This window comes from Osmia bicornis, chromosome 11, assembly GCF_907164935.1.
Source record: "Osmia bicornis bicornis chromosome 11, iOsmBic2.1, whole genome shotgun sequence".
Classification (NCBI taxonomy): Eukaryota; Metazoa; Arthropoda; class Insecta; order Hymenoptera; family Megachilidae; genus Osmia; species Osmia bicornis.
In genome coordinates, this window is record NC_060226.1 from 2554994 (window position 1) to 2569133 (window position 14140).

A 14140-nucleotide genomic window follows, 5' to 3' on the forward strand; every position below is an offset into this window, starting at 1 on the left:
TTCATAGTCCTGTTTCTATTCCGCTTTGTCTAACACTAATTGATCCGCTTCAAAAACCGTCCATAATTACCTCTTATATTGTATATACAAATTAATTTTTCAACTGTAACAAATAAAAAAATCTGGAATGAATATATGTACATCATCGAGTTTAATCGTCGTTGATTTCATCGGGTCTTATAAATTAAAAATAAAATGCGTAATTAGTACAAGTAATAAAAAATGTATAACAATGTCTACGATATAAGATTTTAATCGTTCGAAATTTCGTTAATGTCGGTTCGCTTGAATGAAAAAATATCTTAAACCTAAAAAGAACAGGGAAAATTAAATCAAGAATACATATTTTTATTTTTACAGTGATAACTTAAAAATATAACACTTCGCGTTTCAACTAACGTTAGTCGTCTAGATAGAAATTGACACTGTAGCATTAACAACAAGACTTGAGAGTAACAGTATCGTTTAGATTGGAAAACTTATTGCGTAATTATTCAACTTCTAAATTCTAATATTTAAGATGATTTTAATAGTACGATTTACGTTCTAGAAAATTATACACGTTCATTTAAATTAGATATAGCACATTCAGAGTAAACAGAGATTTGGAATGTGTAGTTTCTCACAAAAGGATGCAAGCTCAGTTCTTTAGTTTTGCCGTTTTGAAAGAGAAAAAAAAAACACGAATTTTTACGTCATGGATCTCACATAGAACAAAAGATACGGGGTGGCGGAATTTCGCGGATTTGGTGCTAATTTATCTTCTAACTCTCGCAATGGAATTGCATGTACTGCTTCGTCATCACATTCCAACCAAATACTAGGATGTTTGTGACGTCGAATACCGCAACAATCAATACTTCGACAGCCGACCCTAATTAATTGTTCCTTAGTTTCACTAACACTTGGTTTACTCCTGAAGTATTTTAGTATACCGGACGTTTTGTCCGATGAAGATGAATTCGTATTTGTGCTGCCACTATTACCCTGACCAGAAGTTTGTCGCTTGCAATCGCGATCACACTGAAAATATTCTGTAAACGCAGATTCATCAGGTAAACGGGTGTAAGCAACATAATGACCAGCTGTCATTGTTGCCCCCTGGTGCATGATTACAGAATACAATTTGTACACGTGTCGCGATTCTGATCTGCTGCCTGTAGTTCCACGCTCATTGATACATTCTTCACAGAAGCATTGTAAAGTTAATGGTGTTGGCATATGATTATTAATTTTTTCCATTGACCTAATACAATAATATATTTTGATAAGTAACAATTGTACATCTTCAATAACATTGAACGAAGATCAAGAAACATGAAATTTTACCCAGCTGCGGTAGAAAATCTTTTCAGCTGCAATATGAGTAACCGGGGTAAAGATGGGAAACATACTGCTCTTCGAGCTTCGTTATACCGAAGGCAACGAGCACACCAATATTTATCTCTACCCCATAGAAGTTCACTAGTAACTACTGCTCGCCTGTATACTTCACTACTATCCATTGGTCTTACTTCTTCGTCTGTAAATAAATGAATTTTCAGTCGAAATTGTTACAATTTACTTAATGTAGTGATCATTGAAGATATCTACCTTCTTCGCTGGACCTGTCAATATCAATAGGCACACATATATCGCAAAATGTTTCTTTTCGTTCGGTAACATGTTCACATTCAAGGCATGTGGTTTGTAAAAGGCTAACTCCTTCGAAATCTTCTGAAATGAAACACGTTTTACTCTCAGGTCTATGACTGCCAACATCTCCATTACTTTCCGTAAACTCGGCATGACCGTTTTCGTATTTCATACAATATTTCATATAATATTTCATATTTTCGTATGGTCTAGAAGATACTGATACACCATTCAAATTTGGCTGTACAAGACAAGAAGAACTTCCTCTTGTTGTTATTTTTTTCTTTTTTCTAAATTTTCGAATACTTCTTTTATTCGAATTACTATCCTCTGATTGTATATCTACTGAATGGTCTGTAGACAAATTTGATAATCCGTCATTATTTTGTCCAAATTGACTTTCTCTATGTCTGACTAACAAGTGAAAAGTTTCTCTGATATTATCAAGTAAACACACTAAAAGTTCGTGAGCATCCTGTTGCTGATTTCCTTCAAAGATAGGATTCACTTCTCTGGAACGAGAGGAAGGATAATAAATATAAATGTGAAATAACATTTTCATAATACCAGGTATATACCTAAGAGCTTGTAAAAATGCGTCTGGTTGATACGGTTCACTGTTCTCTTTCACTTCGGCCGCGTGTAACGCCATAAATAATTCGTGTAATTTTTCAGTTGCTATTTGTATTCTGTGTTTATTGTTATCTCCGGCAGGTCCAGCTAGAGCTAACAAATCTTTACTACTCCAACTACGACTGCTGCTTGATGTAAGCGATGCACCAGTTCCACCCAACGATGATGATTTTATCTAATATGAAAAATATATCATCTTGATACACAAAATTATGGAAGAATATTCTTTTTAATATATACATTGAAACTTACTTTAACTTGAAGTTGCTTATCATTTAAATTAGACAAGTCGGTGGCTAAGTGATGTAAATTATGTAAAAAAGATGGTGCAAATCGTAAGGTATATATCACACTGTTTAAGAAACATGTATTTCCTAAATTACACAATGTAGCTATTCTTAATCCTTCTGTACCACTACTTGACACATCGTAACTTCCATCTTGGTGATTACTCAGTTGATTACGGTAGCCATTCAACATTTTGCTTGTACCTTTGTAATTAACATACGTACAATTATATATAATTATCAGATAATTTAGTCATTTTTATTTAGATGATATAATATGGAAAGATTTTAAGTAATAAAATTTACATACTATATGTAAAAGTATCTTTATTCACAAGGCTCTCTCTGTTCAAAGCCTTAGGAACCTGAGAGATGTTGCTACGTATACGTTCACGGCCTGAAAGGGATAAACAAATTTTCTTCCTAGGAGGAACTGAACGTTTATCTGTGTCTTCTTCTATTTCTAATACTGTCATTTTCTGTTAACCTAAAATAAGAATAAACTTGAAAGTTTGATCATTAACCAAAATGTCTAAATAGTAAATATATATATTTTCTCATATTAGTTTTATAGCACCACTTCATACACAATAAATCTCATTCATACTGCTTACATTAATTTTAAATTATATTAATTATTTTAACATATTACATAAACATAGAGATTAAGTTTAAAATCTATTTACTTACGTATTCTTCAGTAGGGAAATCATGGAACAAATGAGTTTATTATTAACCTTAGTTAATTAAAATGAATCTGTTGGTTTAATTAAATCACAAAACGTTTCTTGAATAATGCGAACTACATGTCTACTAATATTAAATGAAACACTGTTTCTAATTTCTCTAACATTATTACAGTAGTCGTTACCCGTTGCATATAATACCATGTGTTCATGAATCGTATTCACGTGCATGTGCAGTTCACAATTTCACATTTATGTAATTTTTCTTAACAATTCATACTCTCTAACGGTTTTACAGAACCAATATGTTGGTGCCTGAATATAATCTTTATAAGCACATTCCTGAAGTATAATAGTTAGAGCTAGAGGTTCCTCCAGTTTCTCTTTAGTATAGTATTGTTACGGTGTGCTGTGAGCTTAACTTTAATAGTGTTGTACTATCGCGTGAACTTGACTTTAGCGATATTTAGCTATTAGAAGTAAAAATTATATCTTCTCAGTTGTATAAGTAAAGTAATAAAGGTAGTTAATTTAATTTAATTTTTCCCTCTTTTTATCAAATTAATTGTCGTAAGGATGGCGCGCGGTTTAGGGACTTCGCTGTCTCTTTCTGCCCAATGAACGCTACATTCTTGCCAATCCTTTTCCGCGCAATTTTAATATTTTGTATTTTTATTTTTGCCTGCTATATATTTTCTTCTTGCATTTTTGCATTACTTTTAAGTTCTTTTCTTACTGCCTAACTCACTCCTTTACATCCCCCTTTTAGTCGCCTCTTACGACAGGCAGGGGGGTTACCGTGGCCGTATTCTGATCCCCCCGAGCCACAGGGGTTTAAAAATTCCTACCATCGAAACATATATATTGTCGAGTTCACTAGAGTCTATAACCGGAAACAGACGGAGTTTTCGTTCATTCTTGCGCATTCTGTGGCGCCTCCACGCGGTGCATCTACGCGAAAGTGCATCATGCCCCCCTATATTGCCCGACGAAAACAACGGCCTATTCAAATCAGAAGTTCATCTCAAATCATCTGTAGCTTTTTTTTTCCATTATTCTCATATAATCATCCATAGTTTTTTTCCATTATTCTCATTTTTCTTCTTATTTTCCTCCCATTCATATACACATTTTTTCTCTTTATTCATTTTTTTATTCATTCATATTTGCTATCCGCTTATTTGTTGCCAACAGCACACGGTAACCCATCTTTTGGCGAAACCGTGCCTACTTATCTTGACTTCGGTGGATCTTACGGGTACCGGTGTGTCCTAAGTGGCTAAGGCCGTTGACCTACCTTTGAAACGGCTGTAATAGAATACAACTAGCATGTCCAGTCTTGTTGGATCTGTAGTCAATGTTTGTATAATGACTATATCTATCTAACTTTAATTATCAGTGATTCAAAACTCAAACCAAAAACAAATGGAACTGGAAACGATACTTCGAAAATGTATTGTATCGGGTAAGTGTAAGTATCCACTTGTTAATTACAGTTACCGATTAATAAATGTATGTTTTGTTATCATTTAATGAAAATGTATATCATGTATTTTGTAGCAGAAGGACAATTAGAAGAAAATGAAAAAAAAGAAGACGAATACTTTCAAAAAATATATGAACAATGGAAAGGCACTAAAGCTAAAGACAAAGACTTAACTTATAAAGTCATTCCTAAATTTTATTTCAAGGTAGGTTAAATTTACGAAAAACTATTTGGAAACATGATTTAATGTATTTGTACGTATTTTAGTTACCTAAAGAAGATGAGATTCTGCCGCAAAAGTTACGAGAAGAAACACGAGCTTTATTTTTGCAAAGACGTTCGCGACAGTTACTTGATAATAACGAACTTAAAGCATTATGGGTATTGTTAGATAAACATCATAGTCCACCTTTATCAGGGGAAGAACAGTTAATAAATTATGAAGATTTCAAGAAAGTGGGTAAATTAGCTGGTGCAAAATGCAATCCATATTTCACTGCTGTTGTATTTGCTAAGTTACAGCAGGGTGATCCTCATGGCAGGATTAGCATAATGGCATTATTTAATTATGTTATGAGAAAAGTTTGGTTGCATCAAACAAGAATTGGTCTTTCTTTATACGATGTTACTGGTCAGGGATATCTCAGAGAATCAGTAAGTTTCATTATTATATATTGATTTAATTGCTATAATATATTGTAACTGATAAAAGAATTCATTGGTTTATTTTTATTTCTTACAGGATTTAGAAAACTATATCCTAGAATTAATACCAACTTTGCCCCAGCTTGAAGGACTTGAGAAATCTTTCCATTCATTTTATGTTTGTACAGCAGTCAGAAAATTCTTATTTTTTCTTGATCCTCTTAGAACTGGCAGAGTTAGAATACAAGATATTTTAGCATGTAGCTTTTTGGATGATCTATTAGAACTGAGAGATGAAGATTTACCAAAAGATTTGCAAGAAGCAAATTGGTTTTCAGCTCCATCTGCTCTTAAAGTTTATGGGCAATATCTTAATCTTGATAGGGATCATAATGGAATGCTCAACAAAGAAGAACTTGCAGGGTGATTTGCATATATTAATCAAATTTAAAGTTTTTATACAATTAAATCAATTTTTTAAAATCTTTTAACAGATATGGCACAGGAACATTAACTGGAGTATTTTTGGAAAGAGTGTTTCAAGAATGTTTAACTTATGAGGGAGAAATGGATTACAAAACGTATTTGGACTTTGTTTTAGCATTAGAAAATCGACACGAACCACAAAGTTTACATTATTTATTTAGAATTCTTGATATTAATAATCGTGGTTATCTTGATACCTTCTGCCTTAATTACTTTTTCCGTGTATGTTGAAACGTAATATTTATGCAGCTTCTTTGTAATCTTAAGTATATAGTATTAATTTTTTTGTATGCACAGGCTATACAAGAACAAATGACAATGCATGGTCAAGAACCAGTAAGGTTTGAAGACGTAAAAGATGAGATCTTTGATATGGTAAAACCAGCAGATCCATGTAAAATTACATTGCAAGATTTATTGTCATGGTAAATTAATTATTCAACTTCTTATAAATCGGGAAAAGATAATCTTTTAATTATATTTTAATTATATTTTTCAGTGGTCAAGGCGATACAATGGTTAGTATTTTAATAGAATTCCATGGTTTTTGGGCATACGAAAATCGTGAAGCCATGGCAGCTGATACTGGTGATGAATCATCTCATGTTTAAAAGAGAAACGTTCACAAAATATGTGATACATTCCAGCAAATGGCTAAACACTCTTCAATTTTGTTAATATGTATGTTTTAACAATATTTACAGCAGAATTTGTATTTGTATTAAGTGATATTAATACTGTTTGTAATAAAAATATTTTTCTAAAAAACCAGTTTACCATTAATGTACTTTTATCTTTAATATACAGTAATAGAAAATTTTATAATAATAGATAGCAACTTTGGTTTTTTATATTAAATCGAAATATAACCAAAACTAGCTCAAAACTGTTGCGTTTGTGCGGCTAAGTGGTTGGAGTCAAAAGTTACAGGTTTCAATTTTTCTATATAAAGTCTATGGGTCGTACATTTTAGCTTAGGCGTCCCTGACACTCCGATGCCTTAATGTTGGTATGCAGAGTATCAACCGTGCTTCGGGGTCCCTGACACCCCCAGATAATTTTAAGTCGTGCGCAGAGAGAGTCATCGGGGTCCCTGACATCCCAACATGATATCCGATCGTATTTATCGCTATTTTGAACAAATGTTTCACGATTTGTTCGTTTTTAGGTCTTATACTTTGGTATTCGTTCATATATTTCATTTATCGGTATTACCTACCGTCGGTATAATTGATGTCGATAAAGTACGCGATATATAAGATTTCTTGTTTCATTGACCAATCAGAAGTCTTTATTTGAAATGGCCCTGTACAAACGTACGCTGCCCCTCTTCGCAGGCAGATTTAATGACGTTTAGGGCACAGCAGTTGCTCCAAGTTGCTCCAATCCTACGAAGAGCTTCGGTTGGTTTTATGCGACGCTTTCTATCATGTTTGAATCGCATATAAGTTTTTTCATAAACTGTATTACTTCCAACGCGTGAAAGTGTTATTATTTGATCGAAAAGTATTCAGTGTGAATTTGTCGCACTTATTGTGCAATTAATATCCACACAAAATACTGGGAAATACGAACTGTCACTTTAGTTTCGTACGCGTTTACTACTTATGGCGGTTGCGTTTAAATTCAACGGTCGAAAATAACTTCCACCTTTGGAATAGGAGCATTATCATTTTTCAATAATATATCAGTACCGATATTTATTGATAAAGTGTATTGAATTCACTCGACGTGCTTGTCGAAATTAGAAAAAATTTCTTGAAGCGTCGGTTGGGATTAGGATAATACCGTTTACCAATACAATGGACCCTTTCACTCAGGTAAGGCTATTACATTTAATTGCAGTATGCTACTATAACAGTACTTTTACCTGTTTACAAACTGTTTCCACTAGTTTGCATGATCAATGAAATTACACCATTGGAGTAATGTTACTTTTAATAATTAAATATTGTATTATTAATATTTTTTCTAATCATAATAAATTAATTTGAATAAACAGAGAATGTTGGAGCGTGCTAGGGCAAGGAGAGAGAAATTAGATACTCAATTGTCAAATGCTGGCCATGATGTTAAAAAAAGACGCAGTCCTTTAAAGGATGCAAATGCACTTTTGGCTCAGGCTTCAGGTACTAGTAGTTTATTGTTTACTAAATGTTGATGAATAATATTTTTTAATGTACTGTGAAATACTAATAAAAATTCCATCTTATAATTTTAAAGTTACTAAATCTAAAAGTCCAATGAAATCTCCTGGTAAAATATCAATAGAAAGCGTATCTCCAGTAAAATCACCTAGAAAATCTGTGATTAAGAACAATCTTAATGAAAGAAATGAAGATAAAAATAAAGAGAATGGAAAGATTGGAGTCCACAGTGTAAGATCAAAGTTACAAAGGCTTGGCAAACTGTATTCTGGTAAGCTATGTTGCATGATACACCCACACAGATTGGTTAAAACTGGTTTCTTACACTATTGCAACATGTTACATATATGTATCTTACTCCTTATAGTTCATGTGTGAAAGATAAACACAATTGTTTTATAAGAGTTACTTCAGTTTCATGCTATTTTATTAGAAAGAATTTTTTTTATAGATGACAGTAGTAGAGAACTCAGTTCACCTATTCATAGAACAGAGGAAAAGTTCACTGCGGAAGAAGAAGAAGTTATTGAACAGAAACCAGTAAAAAGAGGAGCTAGGCTTGATAGATTAGCAGCTCTTGCTTCAACTATTAATAATTGGGAAGATGATCTTTCGCATCCGACCTTGGTACATTGATTATTAGTAAACATTTTTAAGAATTATGTAATAATAGATATTTTTTCAGACTAAACCAGTGGAAACTAAAGCGGATAAGATACAAGCTAAATTAAATGAACAGGTGAAGAGTGCATCGGAACCCCAGCCAAGTACAAGCGGTTACAGTCAAGGAAATAGGAACAGCAGGGGAGTTGATTCTAAAAAAGAAGAAGTAAGTTGTACGAAACAACTTAAATGGGATAAGTCTACATTGAAATCATTAGTAAGTAATTCTAGCATGTTTTAAATATCGTTTGTATATGACTAAAGCTTTTAACTGTACTTATAAATCGATAGTAATGAGTATGAAAAGAGATATATATACTACAAAAAATTAAAGCTTTTAGACAAAAATGATATTTACAGGAGTCTCAAGGCTTTAATCGTACAAAAAGCAATAGTCGCCTTGTATATGACTATAAGGCTTGTTCTCAGGAAAAAAATCCGGATTTGTCGAGTTCATCCCCGCAGCGTTATCAGCGTAATCAGGAATCTCCGCGTCGCGAAGAAAGACACGATAAAAGGGCAGAGGATTCTCCAAAGAATAACAGCAAAAATTGTAACACCCCGGAGAAAACGCGAAATGGAATGCCTAGCACAAGCGGCTCCAGACTGGCGCCTAGATTTGGATATAATGGCTCTCCTAAGAGTCCAGGCCAGTCTAGTCCAGGTTCAGTGTTAAGCAAAGCTTCGTTGTTTGAATCTAAAAATACTGAAACAAAAGCGAAAGATCCGACGCAAATGACGCTTTCCGAGAGGATGGCACTTTTTGAGAGAAATAAAGGAGAACCACCGTTACTACCGAAAGCACCACTTACTATGTCTATACCTCCAAAAAAGTTACAAGAAAAAGACAAGAATAGTTCATCACCAGGAGTTGGAAACAATGGAGGTACTTCTAATTTCTTTTTTTCTATAAATATAATTTAATTGAATTTCATCGATAGATGAAGGGTAAATATTTGTTTGTACTTAAAGATTCTGTTGTAGGAAAGGGACAATCTAAAGCTGATATTCCTAGCAGTGCTGTGTATGCTCGTCGAGAAAAATTTGAACAAGGTTTAAACACCCAAGAACTGGAGAATAATATTTTACGCAACACTTATTTGGAAAGGCAACGAGAATTGGATATGTTGCGTTCACGTTTCAATAGAAATAAGGAGATGGCAAAAGCAGCCGCCGGTTCCTGTATTAGGACAAGTGAAAGTAGCGAGGGAAAATCAAATTCGCCTAAAAATTCTCCAGTTTGTCCAGTAAAGCCAACACCAGCGCCTGTAAATAAAGCTTCATTTATTATTTGATTGATAAATAATAGAAATAAAAGATAATAAATTACCTTTACTTCCATAGGATCATGGTGCCCCACCTCCTCCACCACCGCTTCCACAGACGCGTGAATCTGAAGCAATACAAACTCCAAATCAGAACAAAAATTCACCAATGAAAAGACAAGGTATACATTATAAACGTTATATCTTTTTTGTACATATATTTGTTACCCTTACCTTTTTATGTTTCAAAGTTGTAGGCAGCCCTCCAAAAACACAGCAAGTGAAAGTAATCTCTGACATTAAACGCATCCGCGTTGCTCCGCCTAAACCTGGACATCTCTATCCTAATCTTTCTGAAATTGATAATACAACGGAAACGGAAACTGATACTGAATATACCGTCAATAGTACAGAAGCAGAAACTGCTACTTTAGATGAGAAAACTGACACTGAAACAGGGACAGAAGCCGAATACTATATACGAGTAAGATAATGTTATAAAACAATAGAATCGTTATACAGTAAAAGAATATATTAATTATGTACATTTACCTTAATATAGGACAATGAAACTGAAGTTGATAGCGACGAAGAGAGCGGAGACTTGAATACCAGCCTTGGTAGAAGTATTTTACGAGTAGTAAATGAACATTCTTTTCTAAATAAGAAGGTATTTTGTAAATAACAGTAGAGTAATTGAGTAGAAATATATTAATGATACAATTTTAGAGATCAATTGAACCAGATCCGGACAGTACCACATCCGATATTTCAGTACTGGATGAAATGGATGAATATTTAGACGAATGTCTTGCACTTCAAGAAGCAAATAACATGAATATGCATACAGAAGAGGGACCGACGCCACCGAAGTTAAACAAAGGTGGTAAAAGTCCGTCCACTGCATCGACAAGCTTTAAATATAACGAAGGGTAAGACTTCAAAATCATAGCAACGGTGATCTGAATACAACGTATAGATTAAACTATATGTTATATTTTAAGGGCATCGTATCGTTCACCTATAAAGAAAGTTTCTCCAGGAACTCCGAAAAATGGTGAACCTTATATCGTAGATGGCGATAATTGTGTACCATTATTGCACACCGTCAGTTTTTACAGACGACAACAGTCTCAAGTATGTTTACTGAATATTGTATTTATACAATATTAAAATTATGAAGTTAATTGATTTCGAAAATTCATTTTAGACGCCTAAAACACCAGTACGTATAATATCGAGAACGCAAGAGGTTGATACCCCTCCTAATGTAACACAGCTTGATGTTAAAAACGAAGCTATTTTGGTACAAGAGAAAGTAAAAAGATTACTAGATGAAGTATGCAAGCAGCAAACAATTATCGGTCAAGCTAGCCAAGCATTAAACTTATGCACATCTACTGTCGAGTTCAATGATTCAAGGGAGCAAGTTGAAGGGGAAAGACTGTTACTCGTTGCTAGTAATTATCAAACATTTTTTAAATTATGTGTCATTTAAATAACGTGATAAATATAAATACATTCGTTATAGCTCATAGACGGCAAGCTGCATTAAACGAAGTACAGCGATTGAAAGTAGAAGGTACATTGAGACCTGTTACACCTGGGTCACCGGAAGTACAAGAAAGTGGTTCTTTGACAGTTTCTGCTATCACTTTACCTCTTAAGCGAGATCATTACCGTAATATGGGCAGAGGTAAGTAACGCATTATTTTAAAATAATACAAAATTTAAGAGAATACATCTTAATTTTAATCGTGTTGCAGATACGTGTCTTCATTTTGTTTGTTTAATGAGACATTTGGAAAACGTGGTTGCCACTCCGGTAGTTGTAGCAGAACCAGGCGATTCGTGTCTTCGATTTCCATCAACATTAAAACTGAACGATTTGTACAATGATTTTAAAATTACCATTGAAGTATACTCGCTTCAAACACAAGCGGAAATTTTGCCACACGAAATTAAATATCATATTAACAATGGCAGTGGATGCAGTAGTAATAACAATCATTGCAATAAAAAGGTAAGCATTCCTACATTTATATCTCTATGTAGAAATATTCAATTTAAATGACTATTTCAATATTTTGTAGCTAGTGAATAAAACTCCAAAGAAATTCTTAAAACAAGATAGCCGTTTAGTGATGCCAACTGTTCAAAGTCCAGCAGGACCATCTGCTGTCAGATCTCCCGCTTTTCAATTATCTGGTTACGTTATTTTTAGCCTGAGAGAAATACATCGTCAGCAATTTACATTAAACAAGGTAAACATAATAGTTTTTAGTAAAAATCATTCAATTTGAAATAATTAAATCTGTACCAATAATTTGCAGGTACCATCGCAATCTCCTTTAGAAGGACGATTACAAATGCATGTTTCCTGTGAACTTTCAGTAACAGTTGAGCACAGAGGATTTCTTACAATGTTCGAGGATGTCTCTGGTTTTGGTGCTTGGCACCGTAGATGGTGTTTGTTGAAAGGTTCCACGTTATCATATTGGAAGTATCCTGATGATGAACAAAAGAAGACTCCTATTGGAAGCTTAGATTTACAGAGTATGTAACCTTATAATATTTTATTATCATTAATGTATATTCGCTAATTTTTATGATTACAGGTGTTTCCACAACTAATGTAGGATTAGTTTCTCGAGATATTTGCGCTCGTCCTCATACCTTTTTATTGGAAGCAACAAGAGCAGCGGAACCTGAGGACACTGATAGTCTAATCATGATTAGGAATGGGCCTACAACAACAATTAGGTAAATATTTTATGAATATAAAAATTACTGAATTAATTTTCCTAACTACATGTCATTCACAGGCATCTTTTATCAGCCGATACAAAGGAGGATAGATTAGAATGGTGTTCAAAACTTAATAAAACGTTAAATTTAATACATGCCTGGGGCGGAACTACGGTATTGTCGTAACTTAGTTTTTATTAAAAATTAATGACAAAATATAGCGTATAAAAAGTACGCTTATATATTAATTTTATACACAACGCGTACTTGTGTATACTGAATAATGCAATTCAAATTTTTATCGAATATTGTATATCCAATATGAATAATGTATATTCAAAAAAACACAAGGAATATAAAGTAACAAATTATTTTATATTTTAGATATCATACTATATTAATCGCATCAAGATTAACTGAATAATGAAAATTCTTTAATAGTAGTCATTATACTATATTTTTTATAAGATTGCCTTCTTTTGCGTTAAATCGAATGAAAATTGTTTATTTTTTATAATAGATTTACAGAAAATTGGATTTATACTATAGCAAAATTATTTTAATGAAATTGATTGAATTGTTTCTAATATTTAGATACAAAGTAACTTTATAATGAATTTGATGACATTCTTTAAATATGAAATATTAATCGCAAATCATATTATTTAATATAAATTGAAAATTCAATGCATTAGAGCTATGTCTAATTTTAATTATGCGTCCTATCATTAGTATTATTAGAATACATAATACAATATATTGTAAATAGTAAAATAATTATAATTTAATGAAGTAGGATTACTGTAAGGAAAACGGCGATGCTAACACGTATACACGATGTCACTGAGATACACAAGAACGACGTCCTAACATATGTATCGTATGGTATTTATACATGTAATACTTCAAAATTTATTTGAATAATAAAGATAGTTAAGAGAAACAAATAATGACTTGTTATTTAAATTGAGCACAACTGTAATGTAAGAAAATTATGCAAACGTCAAAGGTAAAAGCGCGAATTTTTTAAATTTACAAAAGGAAAGGGGTAAAATATCGATCATAGCGCCATCTATACAAAAACGGCGGAAACTACTCAACAATTTACCGACTGTGAATCCCGGAAACTATTTACCGATTAGTTTCAGTGATTACCTTATAGGTGGCGCTGGTGTGCCTTGTTAAAGAAATCTAGTCGGTAAGTCGTTGAGTAGTTTCAGCCGTCTTTATATAGATGGCGCTATTCCCGACAGTGAGAATACAACCTCCTCGTTTGATGGCTGAAGACATACTGACGCGCTTTGGCGCGAAGCGGTCGATTTATAAAGTCGAATTCACCCGCCAGTCTTGGCTGAACTGCCTACTACCGGCACTTATTTTTAATTTAAATAATAAATATATGTATATATAAATTATTTATTAATTTATATTTATATTATTAATTATATTTAATTCCTTT

General features: G+C 33.1%; 3 protein-coding genes across 8 annotated transcripts; 2 read left to right on the plus strand and 1 right to left on the minus strand.

Moving 5' to 3' along the window:
- Positions 1-327: 327 nt before the first annotated feature.
- Positions 328-4052, minus strand: LOC114879414 (ubiquitin carboxyl-terminal hydrolase 1). The gene is made up of 7 exons (XM_029194312.2): positions 3246-4052; positions 2866-3042; positions 2521-2759; positions 2214-2443; positions 1594-2147; positions 1330-1522; positions 328-1246 (listed from the first exon to the last, which is right to left on the minus strand). Exons 2-7 carry the CDS (start codon positions 3029-3031, stop codon positions 691-693), a joined length of 1938 nt encoding a protein of 645 aa, XP_029050145.2. The 5' UTR covers positions 3032-3042; positions 3246-4052; the 3' UTR covers positions 328-690.
- A 185-nt stretch (positions 4053-4237) lies between these two features.
- LOC123988312 (serine/threonine-protein phosphatase 2A regulatory subunit B'' subunit gamma-like) lies at positions 4238-6841 on the plus strand. 3 transcript variants are annotated; one of them, XM_046287810.1, is made up of 7 exons: positions 4238-4706; positions 4802-4932; positions 4995-5381; positions 5470-5795; positions 5867-6080; positions 6156-6283; positions 6358-6841. In XM_046287810.1, exons 1-7 carry the CDS (start codon positions 4667-4669, stop codon positions 6467-6469), a joined length of 1338 nt encoding a protein of 445 aa, XP_046143766.1. In that variant the 5' UTR covers positions 4238-4666; the 3' UTR covers positions 6470-6841. The 3 variants fall into 3 exon arrangements, with proteins under 3 accessions (XP_046143766.1, XP_046143767.1, XP_046143765.1); XM_046287811.1 differs by having other exon boundaries at positions 4805-4932; XM_046287809.1 differs by having other exon boundaries at positions 4239-4712.
- A 415-nt stretch (positions 6842-7256) lies between these two features.
- Positions 7257-14136, plus strand: LOC114879412 (anillin). 4 transcript variants are annotated; one of them, XM_046287771.1, is made up of 19 exons: positions 7257-7678; positions 7861-7987; positions 8082-8276; positions 8457-8632; positions 8691-8885; positions 9029-9554; positions 9641-9936; positions 10013-10115; positions 10185-10417; positions 10496-10603; positions 10663-10865; positions 10938-11070; positions 11144-11393; positions 11465-11629; positions 11700-11956; positions 12027-12197; positions 12267-12489; positions 12552-12696; positions 12759-14136. In XM_046287771.1, exons 1-19 carry the CDS (start codon positions 7661-7663, stop codon positions 12865-12867), a joined length of 3633 nt encoding a protein of 1210 aa, XP_046143727.1. In that variant the 5' UTR covers positions 7257-7660; the 3' UTR covers positions 12868-14136. The 4 variants fall into 4 exon arrangements, with proteins under 4 accessions (XP_046143727.1, XP_046143728.1, XP_046143729.1 ...); XM_046287772.1 differs by having other exon boundaries at positions 10191-10417; XM_046287773.1 differs by having other exon boundaries at positions 9653-9936.
- Positions 14137-14140: the final 4 nt, after the last annotated feature.